The sequence below is a fragment of the Anomaloglossus baeobatrachus genome, chromosome 8 (genome assembly GCF_048569485.1).
Source record: "Anomaloglossus baeobatrachus isolate aAnoBae1 chromosome 8, aAnoBae1.hap1, whole genome shotgun sequence".
NCBI lineage: Eukaryota > Metazoa > Chordata > Amphibia > Anura > Aromobatidae > Anomaloglossus > Anomaloglossus baeobatrachus.
Genome location: NC_134360.1, coordinates 212633849 through 212646148, shown reverse-complemented (window position 1 = coordinate 212646148; position 12300 = coordinate 212633849). Strand labels below are relative to the sequence as shown.

Sequence of the window (12300 nt, the reverse complement as noted above, 5' to 3'; positions counted from 1 at the left end):
TAAAGTGGTGAAAGAGGGTTTTTTTTCTATTTTATTCCAAATAAAGGATTTGTTCATGTTTATTTGTTTTCACTTACTGATTAGTAATGGGGTGATCTCATAGACCTAATTTAGGCCTTAGTAGCAGCTGTGACGGGAAGCAAAGGGCTCAGCTCAACCGTCATAAATCAGGTGCTGCAAGTAAAAGGAACTGTATATAGAAAAGAATAACTCCAGCACTCAAAGAACAACGTAAGATAGAGGGGCTCAAATGAACCTCTTATATTACCCCTATTGCCACCACACCCGGGCAATCAGGAAGAGCTGGGTAAATCACCAGGTTTGTCACATCTAATGGATGTGACAATCCCGAGTGGCTACAAGCTGCTATTTTTAGGCTGAGTGGTGACACAATATCCATGGACCTCTCCAGTCTGCAAGCAGTCACAGATGCCAGGACGGCCAGTGGGCGGGGAAAGCAGTGCATATGGATGAGCAATAATGAGCGGCCCAGGAAGTGAAGGAGAGGATGTGGGAGCAGTGTACAGCTGTGTCGGAGCCTTGATAAGTACAGCACGCTTGCTCCCCATATCCCTTCTACCACCATTTTTAATCGCCGGATTCTGGAACCCATAGATTTATATCGGGACAGGAATCGGGCCCGGAACCGGATCTTAAAAAAATGGATCCCCGGGATACACTGGTTCTGGTTATCTGCGAGTCTGCTCATCACTAGTTGCTGTACTTACAAATATATGAAGGTTTAGAACTTGTATAATATTTGTAAACTTTAAATGGAATTTATCTTGTTTCATTTATCTGTCTAATCGGTAATTCTCAAGGCATTGAAAGCTAAACAATTCTCTCTGTTGGTGGTAATACCATACATATGGCAATTGGGTTTGATGAATAAATAGAATATACAGTATATAACGAGGTCTCTTTGGACAGTAGGAAATATATTATTCAGTGTGAAATTCTTTTGTTTCTGAAAAATCTAAAGCAGATTTGCAAGAAAATCTGCAACAAAAATCCCAAGCAGGGTTTTGGATTTTTACCATGGATGTGCAGTGTGATATGCTGCCCATCTGCGCATAGATTAGCCGTATTCCGCGGGACTAATCTGCGTGCGGAATCATCCACAATAAGTGACCTGTCACGTTTTATATTTTTCTGTGATGCCGATTTTTAAAGCTGTGGGAAAGCGAATGTGCTCTGAGCGCAGATTTTGTATTAATATTCAAAGCAGAGGGTTTGTAGGAAAATTTCACATGGAAACCACGTAAAAATATAACTCCATATGAATATCTACATATAAAGACTTTTTTTTTTCATGACAAAACTTTCTCTTAAGACAGTTGCTGGAGTGATGATCAGCAGTTTGCGATAACACTTGCTCCAGGATATTCACTGTGTATGCCACTGGCCATACATCTCAAATGAACGGCCACCATTCATCCTGCCCCATATTATAGTGGAAAACAGGAAAAAATTCCAAGTGCGGTGAAATTGCAAAAACAAAGTGCATGTCACGCTGTACAAAGGCTAGTAAGACGTAGTACAGTGTATCCCCCAATAGGCGGCAGCAGAGTAGTGAAGGAGAGACAAAGACACACTGTATTGGAAAGGCAGCTGCAGTACAGCAGAGTAACTTCAGCAAGCAGTTCACAGGCGAACCTCCAGGGGGCAATAGAGTGGTCAAACAGTCAGGGTCTAGCCAGGAAAGTCAAGTCACTGCAAAGGGAGGATCAAAATCAAGTCAGAAAACAGAACCGTGTTGGAGGTCGGGAGATCAGGTAAAAAGAGAGAAACACAAACAACTGACAGGAGTGGGAAGTAAGGGACTGGGACAGGCAGACGAACAGGGGAGGGTACAATTCAGGACGCAGTAGCAGGGAGGCAGGACAGATCAGGAACACTCACCAGAACCAGTATACAAGCTGCAAGGCAGAAATATCACTGGCACTGACCCATAGGTAGAGAGGCAATATATAGCGTCCTGGGATCCAGAACAAGGCACGGGAAGTTAACCCCTGACATGACCAGGCCAGAGCTGGATGTAACCACAGCAGGGAAGAGCCGACCTGGATCATGACACTAACCACTCGCGTGAGCATCGCTGTGCTCGGGTACGCTCGGTGCTCAGCCCATTGCAAGCCACTTGCAGTGTTTGATCGGCTCGCACTGGGGGTAACAACAGCCTTATCGGATGTAGTGTGCACCAAACAAAAAAAAATTGAAAAACCCTGCCCACCTTCCCCCGTAAGTGATCTGTTTATGGCTGGCTGCATGTGGGTGGAGACCCGATGTGCCCAATTAGTGACTTCCATTGGGGTTCAGGTCAAGCCCGGGTCTCAGGCTATACTTTTTCAAAAGTCCAACTGCAACTGCCGAACCAAACTTCAACGGGTCCACTAATCAATAAAAGAGAACACATCTACTATGACCATTTGCTCTAATAGGCTATATGGATTGGAGTGAGTTTAATTCATTTACTTATCTTTTTGCTCTTGGCAGAGGAAATTCAAGAATTTTTCTGTTAGTCTTTATTGAGTGTTTGCCATCTACTCAACATTTAGTATTATATAGAACCAGATTGATATTGTTTTTATTCATTGTTGTTTTCATAATTTTCGAGGAGTAAATTGTACAAATACAAAAAGTAAAAAAAAGTAATCTTTCCCTTCTGGACCTATGTCCAAATAGATTATCTCAGTCAAAATGCACTTTTATAGTAGAGTGTAGAAGTAAAGCGTGGCCTGATGAAGGCACTAAAAGCTTAGCCTCAATAAAGTCACTGTACTTCTAGCTAGGAGCCGTCACCTTTTCCAGCTTTCTGAAAGAGTTGTACCTGTTATAAGCCTCTCTCACAAAGAGCAGAAGTTCTGCTTACTCTCATAATTACTTTCAAAACCCAAGGTGCCATACCAGTAATATCTTATAGAGTTCTCTGCTCAATTTAATGTAATACTTAAAGGGATTGTCTGTGACTTCAACATTGATGACCTATCAGTAGGATAGGTGCTCAATGTGAAATCTGTGGGGGTGCAATACCCAACAACCCCCTGCCAATCATATGCTCTTGGAGCTGGCGGTGGCCGGAACTGCTCAGTTGCAGGGCTCCATCAACTATGTATTGGCCACATCTGGATACTAAATATCTTCCCCTATTTGAATCAATAGAGGTTGGATCTGCAGAACCTGACCGTGGCTACTATTCCATTGACAGAGCTGTCTACCACCGGCCCAGGGAACATCTGAGCGCTGGGTGTTACACTGGTGTCGGACCCCCACCGATCAGACATTGATGACCTATTCTAAAAACAAGCCATTAATATCCATTAATATTAAAGTCCCCAACAACCAGCTTTAAGTGTGGAAGACCAATAACTTCTGATCATAATAAAACCTGATCACTGGAGAGTTTAGTATCTTTAGTGTAATGTCTACAAAATGTTTGTACAGTTTTTAGCAACAGATCCTCCTTTTAATCATCCTCAAAAAAATACTTTCAGTAAAAGCAAAACTCCTTCAAAAACTCCAAAAAATGTTTCCTGAAGAGAGCACCACTTCTAAAATTGACAAATATATTAAGACATATGGCTGCTATAAAGAATAGTCCCCAATTCGAGCTGCCTTTTCTTTGAGCTCGAGAGCTTTTGTGAAACAGAACAGATTTGCTGTGATTGCGTAGCGCCGGTGTATGCAAAGACGCCGACTTTATCACTGCCTCGGCCGGGTTGCGTCCTCCCCCGAACTCCCTTGACCATTGACGTGTGCTGCTGCCTCCTTCCCCTCCCGGGCCCTGTACATGCCGCACAGGGTTCCTGGGAGTGCACCCAATACGCACGCACACATCAGCCCCCCTCTTAAGGAACAGGTGTGCTATTTCCAGGAAATGCCTCTCAGCCCATGGCTGAGAGGCACAGTGTATTTAAGGCGTCATCCCATTAGGGGAGGTGGCTGCACAACACTTTCAGTTAGTCAGTATACCAGTATGATAACTAGTTGTCAGGTCCTGTTAACCCTGTGTCCATCTCCTGTAAATGCTTTCCCATACCTAGCTACCTCTGCCATGCCCACCATTCCTGTTCATACCCGCCTGTCCAGCCTGCCTTGGTCACTCCGCCTGTACTTGTCTTTACCTGAGTACGTCATCTGTCCTGGGGGTCAGGTACCACAGTCTCAGTTGCTTCCCTGGGAGTGGTACCTGGCAATTGCCTCGTGGTGGTCTCTCAGTTAAGCCTCTCCCATTATAGGCTTGGACCCGTGGAAGCACTTAGCCTCAGTGCGAAACGGCCGTTGTCCGGTGCACCTGCACTCCTCCCTCCCCACCTATGTAACTTTGATATGATTGCACATTAAAAACTGCAGAACCCTACTGTGAAGTGCCACCTTCCTTCCTTCTTTGGAGTCCACTATAGGATAAGCCCAGGTCCCCTTTGCGGTCCAGTGGGTCCACTAATCCCGCTCGCTGCCCCTACACCGGCCGCGAGTGTTACAGAGTGCAAAAAGATTACATACTGAAATAAGTATATTTACCAAAATTAACCATTCTTCAGTAATATTTTAACCATATACCATCCTACATATTCTAGCCCTCCACTGGTCCATTAGATCATACGGCCCCCGCTCTACACAGTCTACTTTGGCTATTTTTATTACCTAGAGCTGCACAAGAAAAATAAATGTGTCCTCAGTCTGTTTATTATTGTAATTACATTTTCTCACTTTCTGAAATTAGCAGCATGTTCTTTTACGTTGGAACAATATGCGTTTGGCTAAATCACTCTGCAATTTATCCTAGATTAAGAGGTTCTTTGTAGTTTCGAAGGCAGCAGCAAATTTGTGATTGAACGGCGGCGGTGTATTGTCCTTCTCGTGCCCTTGAATTGAGAATTATTAAGATGGAAAAAATATGAATGTGCTAATAAGAGAGTAATTTCACCAGGTAGCCAATGGCTATGATCCAATGGGCTGCCGATCACCCTCCAAGAGTGACCCCAGACGGTCTTCATAAAATCAGATGTAGTATGAGACAGCAAATTAAGAGACAAATTCTACCAGCTACTTAAGATTTCTTTACATAGTTTTTTGTGCTTGTTTTAATCTCTTGACTGCCAGAGGCTTTGGAAGTATGTCGTTTTGCAATTTGTTGCTGGCCCCTCGAGCGATGGAATATGTTTGTGTGAGTTTATTTATATTTCATCAGATTACTCCATTGATCCTACACTTCTCCCTCCCCGTCCTGTCCTATTTTCTTTTTTACTTATCGAAAGACGCTGACTTATATCTTACAGCGGGCTCAGCCTTTCTGAACCCCGAAGGAGATTGCGGAGGGGAGATGGATAGTGAAACTCAGCTAACCTTCTATACAGACCCTTCTCGCAGCCGGAGACGAAGCCGAGGTCAGTGAAAGAAAGCAATGTATTCTATGAACTATTGAGCCCCTTAAGACTCGTAAGATTGCACCTTTGCACCCGCTATAATAACTCTCCTTTCTAATGACTGTTATCAGAGAGACCTATAAACTTGGATACCTGAAAACTCGTAGCCATACTCTGGGGCATCGCTGTAGCTTTTCCAACTTTTTGTCTTTAAATCTTGAAGCTTTTCAGATTTACCATTAAAGGGAACCTGTCACCACTTCTTTGGCGTATAAGCTGCGGCCACCATCACCGGGCTCCTATATACAGCATTCTAACATGCTGTACATAAGAGCCCAGCTCACTGTGAGAACATAAAAAACACTTTATAATATTTACCTAATTGTCGCTCGGTTGGCCATATGGAGTCTCCGTTGTCCGGTGCCGGCACCTCCTCTTTCGGCCATCTTTGTCCTCTTTCTCAAGCCTGGGTACATGACACGTCTACGTCATACACACTCGCCGATCCTGCGCAGGCACACTACAATACTTTGATCTGCCCTGCTCAGGACCTGAATGCCGGCGAGTGTGGATGACGTTGGACCCATCATGCACCACGGCTAGAGAAGAAGGCGGACAAAGATGGCCGAAAGAGGCAGAGCCGGCACCGGAGAACGGAGACGCCCATATGGCCCACAGCACGACCGTTAGGTAAGTATTATAAAGTGTTTTTTATGTTCTCACAGCGGCATGGGCTCTTATACACAGCATGTTAGAATACTGTATATAAGAGCCCGATGGTGGTGGCCGCAGCTTATACGCCAAAAAAGTGGTGACAGGTTCCCTTTAAGATTACTTTTTTGCTTTTAACGTTTATGAGACAACGTTTATGACCAAAACCATTTTCTTTCTATTACGTTGGATATTATAATGTTATTGAATTAAAATTATTGACTATACTATTTTGTTTATTGATTAAAACCAGATATTGACAAATAGGTTTTCTTTTAACCATTTTTATTTTCTGATGGTAGATTCTTTTTAAATATTTTCTTTATATGATTTTGGGACCATCTTGTCTTAAATATTGCTAAAGGCATTTGTAGATATGTTTGATATTTGACACACAGACCATAGGAAACGATAGGATGGCTGTCATGCTGTACTAGTGGAGGCACTGAGAAACACTGGAGAAGCTGTTTCTAGATGCAGTTAGCAGACAACCCACTAGAGGGCACAAAAACAATAGAATAATCAGCAGGCTGAGTCAATACCGGGATGTCAAGTCAAAACCAGGGGAGAAGCAATTGTGGTCAGGTGGTAGCCAGAGGTTGGGAACCAGGAAGTAACACCAATGACAGAAAGCAAGGTCAGAAGCCAGGAGATCAGAGCTACAAACAGGAACGGGAGAGTCATGGGATGGGACCGGGAAGTCAGAAGGAGCTGAGCAGACAGACGGTACAGGGAGATTCAGTAACAGGAGAGACACAAGTTGGAACCGGTAAGTCAGGAGGAGCTGGGCAGACAGACGGTATGGGGAGGGCTCAGGTCAGGACGATAACTGGAAGATAGAATGGCTCATGGAACACTCACGGGAGCCAGACTCACATGCTGCAGAGCATGAACTATTACTGGCGGTGTTCCAGCAACAGCAGCACAAAGATATAGCGGCCTGACCCCCGAGACGAGGCAGATTGGAAAAAGCCACTCTCATGACCTGTAACCCTGGGGAGAGATACATGCAATGGCTCAGTGATGCTTGAGCCTGGCACAGATCATGACAATGAGGATCTGTGTAGAGTTCTCTGTACAGGATCAACGGCTTTGGCCATCACTTTTTGGGACTGTTAGATCCTGTGTTATATTTATAAAGGTTTTATACTTCATTATAATCCTGCTTATAACTATAATGAGATGACTGATGACAAGTGAAAACTACAGAACAGGAAGTAACATCCTACTATGTGCTAAAGTGACCAGAGTGAAAACTGCAAGATTTCAGGATTTCTTTTATATACAGTACATAGTGAAAAAAAGAAAGTCACAAACTATAATTTCTTTAAATACACATTATTATGCAACTAGGAATGGTTAAAGGATCTGGGAATGGGACTTAATAGCGATCTACAAACATATGAAGAAGGGATGTCAGTGTAGAGGGTCACCCTTATTCTCATTTACACTTGGAAAAACGAGAAGCAATGGAATGAAACTGAAAGGGAGAAGATACAGAGTAGATATTAGAAAAACCTTTTGACCGTGAGGGTGATGAATGAGCGGAACAGGCAGCCACGGAAGGTGGTAATTTCCTTCAATGGACGTCTTCAAACTGAGGCTGGACAGATATCTGTCTGAAATGGTTTAGTAGATCCTGCGTTGATACAGGGGTTGGACACGATGACCCTGGAGGTCTTTCCAACTCTAACATTCTGTGATTAACTTGATGTAAACAATAGGACATTTCTGATGAAACATTCCCCGTAAAGGGGCAATCTGACTCTGATCACTCCCAAATCAAAAGATGGAGCTGGTGAGCTCACATCTACAGATATGCTTCCTTAAATTTCTGGTCCTGTTCACCTGTCCTATTCCTACTTACCATCATCAAAGTTACCCTTTAAACCTTACGTTGAAGACCTCTTACTGAGTAAACTAGTCCCTTACATTGCACTGATGAGGTTCAAGAACTCCCAAACAGTTGTCTACAATTTGAGGTCTTTTACTTTTGGATAAAATTTAGATATGGCTTTATATTCTGGTCTTCTAGGTTTGCTGCCACCAATAGGTGACATTCATGACCCTGCTCTCTTCCTCTCTGAAGAGGCTATTTCCATAATTTATTTCCCAGGGAGCATTGCATGACCTATAAGTCTCCCTCTGCCGATTTGGTGCGCTCCTTTAACAGAACCTGTAGATGGAAGCCTGTGGGGACCAGCTTTTCTGACTAGTCACCCAGGTTTCTTTTAAATCTTTTTTTTCCATGAAACGTTGCAGCATTTGAGACTTAAAGGACTGAAACCATACAGACAGTGCCTGAAACATGCTGCCTTTTGCTCAGACAGCATGTATCAACTCTCATGTTTGCTTTTAAGATAATCTGACATCAGGTTTTTGTCATCTCATCTTTAAGCAGAATAGGAAAAGAGACCCTGATTCCAGCAACGTGTCACATAGTTTATTTTGTAACACAGCGTGTTTAGCTGTAGCAAGTAGCAGACCTCAGAAAGCTAACCCCACCCACACCACTTCTTTCTGTACATTGTCTATTAACAGTGAGCTGCTTATGAGACGAGGCTGCGTGGTCGGACTGCTTCGCAGGAGGCAACTAGTCACAGAAATGATAATGTCCTAGTGATAAAACCTTCTGTATGTTAACCCAGCACACAGCTTAATGAATGACACATCACTGAAATCTGTGTTTCAGACCCTATCCCCTGCTGTCCTCATATTACATAGTAAAAACCTGCTGACAGATTCCCTTTAACGATAAACTGTACACCTCAAACCTTTTTTTTAATTAGAAACGGACACACTTCCTTCCACATTATTTATATATATATATATATATATATATATTAAGTCAGAATGGAGAATTACCATAATAATATATGAGAGAGACATGGCTGTGGATCAAGTGCAATAAGTAACATTATTTTACAAATAGAGAATATGAGACAAGAATTACAACTGTTTGCTCAATGTGCCACGCATATCTGTTTTCAGTCTACTAGTGGTCAGTTGAACCATCCCAAAAAATACATTTGAGGCCTCTTTCACATGTCCGTGAAAAACACACACGTTTTTCCACAGTCGTGTTAAAGGTGCATTTGGCTCTCCATGTGCCGTGATCTTGGCATTCAAGTGTTCTCCGTGTGCTATCCATGGTAACACACGGACAACAGGGCTTTATGCTCACCTGTCCCTGGCACTGCTCTCCGTGCTGCTGTTTCTGGCCCTGTCGACTCCCCGCTGCTGTTACTTCCAGGTCTGCGGTGCAGTGAATATTCATGAGCATAATTAGCCGGCCCGGAAGCAACAGAGAGCAGAGACAGCAGCACTGGAGAACGTGAGTATAGAAAATCATTTAATTTCACAGGTACGTGTTTTCTCCAGTACTTGTCACACGGATCACATCAGTGTATGGTCAGTATGACATCTGTGCTACTGGAGAAAAACAGACAAGTCTACATATATACTCCATATGGACACACGGTGAAAACACGCATGTGTGCACAAACCCATTGATTTTAATGGGTCTATGTGTGTCCGTGTTTCCAGTATGTGTGAAATAAAAAATACAACAATTGCCAGCACTACCTAATCTTATAGTCTGAACTGGTGCAAATGGAACATAGCATATATTATCATGAATAGCAGCTGCACTCAAATAGGGGTAGGGAGAAAAAGCAAAGAGATGTATATTGTCAACATTCGAATGTGAAAATGCATTACTGCAAAAAAACCATGAAAAATGTAAAAACCTTTTTTGGGAAAAAAATGAGTTATTTTGCAAAAAAAGTGGCCAAATTTAATTGAGCCCAGTCACCACGCCAAGGTACAACTCTCAACTAGGTCCTAAGCTAAATTTCTGCCTTTTTTCGTGTCATTCCTGACCTCTTTATAAGGGCTAGAGAAGAACCTACAAAAGAAAAATCAAAACACCTGAGGTCACAGGGAGGACTGCACAGACAAAGGACATGACTCCACAGTACAAGAATTGCCGGCACTTCCTAATCTTATAGTCTGAACTGGTGCAAACTGAACATAAAATACATTATCAAAAATAGCAGCTGCACTCAAATAGAGGGAGGGACTAGAAGCAAAGAGTATATTGTGAACATTAGAATGTGAAAATGCATTACTACAAAGAAAACATGAAAAATGTGAAAAACTTTTCTGGGAAAAAATGAGTTATTTTGCAAAAAAAAAATTGGCCAAGTTTAATTGAGCCCAGTCACCACGCCAAGGTACAACTCTTTTCACATTTTTCATGTTTTCTTTACAGTAATGCATTTTCACAGTCCAATACTCACCATATACAACTCTTTGCTTTTTCTCCCTCTACTCGCGTGCAGCTGCTATTTTTGATGATGATCAAGTATGTGTGAAAATGGACGTCACATGTACCGGAAACACGGACGTATGAAGGAGGTCTAATATGGTGCTGCTTCTCCTTTTATCTTTCTTTAGTTGATAACAGTCAAAATCATGATCATTTGTTCGACGACTATGACTATGTATACATTGCATATGTACTCTATGCTTTCTTACATGGTTTATGTCATGCAGCTTATTACTATTAGTGCTGTTGGGTATGGCCCTATAATAATACCGTACTATTTCCTTTTATTTTAGCAGTAGGTTCTCCCCGCAGTCCTGTCAACAAGATGACTCTGACCCTTCTCAGTATAACCAGCTGTGTTATTGGCTTGGTGTGTTCATCCCATATCAGCTGCCCTTTGATTGTGCGGATTACACTTCATGTTCCAGAGCACCTTATTGCTGATGGTAAGGAAATACTTCAAAGTGAGATTGTCCTTATAACAGTGGGTGTTCTGACAAGAAGAGGGAAATGACAAAGAGCGTGATTGTGGAAAAATATATGTAGGTGTAAAAGCCATAGAGGTCACCCTAAACAACATTATATGGCCGCTCTCTGCTCTGACAGGTTCATCTATCCACACCCGACGTGGAAGGTGTCTTCAATGCTTATGTTCTTTCTAGAATGCAAAGGCATTAGTACTAGGGATGATCGAATACTTCGATTATTCGGCTTTGCAAATATTTTCCGAATACCTCGCCGCTATTCAACTATTTGTGAATATTCGATGCACAATGTAAGTCTATGGGAAACCCAAATATCAACTATTCGGAACTATCCGGGCTTCCCATAGACTTATATTGTGCATCGAATAGTCGAATAACGGCGAGGTATTCGGAAAATATTCGCAAAGCCGAATAATCAAAGTATTCAATCATCCCTAATAAGTACATTTTATTTTAGTATGCTAGGTCCTTAGATAGATAGATAGATAGATAGATAGATAGATAGATGAGATTTTGTAATGTGTCTTTGGGAATTTTTGCCTATTCTTCAAGAAGAGGACTAAGTTCAGACACTGATGTTGGCTGATAACCCATGGTTCCTAAGCTCAGTTAACGACGTTCATTCGAAAGGTACTGGATGGTGTTGAGGTCAGCGCTTTGTAAAGCCAGCCAAATTCTTCCACACCAAATTTTTGCCTTTGCAAACCTTGCTTTGTGCAATGAGACACAGCATTACGGAGACAAAAAAGGGACTTCCCAAAATTGTTCGCACTTAGTTGAAATCTGCAAATGTCCTAAATGTATTGATAAGTTGAGGTATTAAGATTTCACTTCCCTGGAACTAAGGGGCTTAGGCTATGTGCCCACGCTGCGGAAAATGCGCGGATTTTGCCGCGGATTTCTCGCGGAAAAAAGCCGCGGATTTTCCGAAAATCTGCAGCACAGCTTCTCCCCAGCCATTTCTATGGCATTTGGGAAATGCTGTGCCCACGCTGCAGATTTTTCCGCAGCGGAAATCGTGCGGATTTCCGTGCGGAAAATTCTGCAGCATGTCAATTATTGTAGCGGATTTCTCCGCAGGGTCCCATATACTTACCTGCCTTGATAGAGACCCGAGTCACTTTCTCCGTCCGGTGTACAGCAGCGCGGTGGATCCAGCCAGGTACAGGAAGGAAGAGGTGGGCGGGGCCTGCACGAGCTCCGGTCATGTGACAGCCGGAGCTAGTTCAGGCCCGCCCACCTCCAGCACAGTGAAACCAGACACTGCCTGACAGGGACCCGGCCGCCGGAAAGCGAGGTGCTGCATGATGGAGGTAAGTATAAACTTCCCCGATCACGGCAGCACTTGTTCTGCATTGAGGATGCAGTGCCGAAGCCATGGCACTGTATCCTTAATGCAGAATGCCCG

General features: G+C 43.0%; 1 protein-coding gene across 6 annotated transcripts in view; it reads left to right on the top strand.

Annotated features, from left to right (window-relative positions):
• Positions 1 to 12300, top strand: part of ASTN1 (astrotactin 1) — a 704518-nt gene that overhangs the window by 483712 nt on the left and 208506 nt on the right. For 4 of the 6 annotated variants that reach the window (XM_075320156.1, XM_075320155.1, XM_075320158.1 and 1 more), the window contains 2 exons: positions 5280 to 5387; positions 10701 to 10853. In XM_075320156.1, coding sequence (XP_075176271.1) covers positions 5280 to 5387; positions 10701 to 10853 — 261 coding nt within the window. The remainder of the gene's footprint in view (positions 1 to 5279; positions 5388 to 10700; positions 10854 to 12300) is intronic. The other 2 variants (XM_075320159.1, XM_075320157.1) reach the window with 1 other exon arrangement.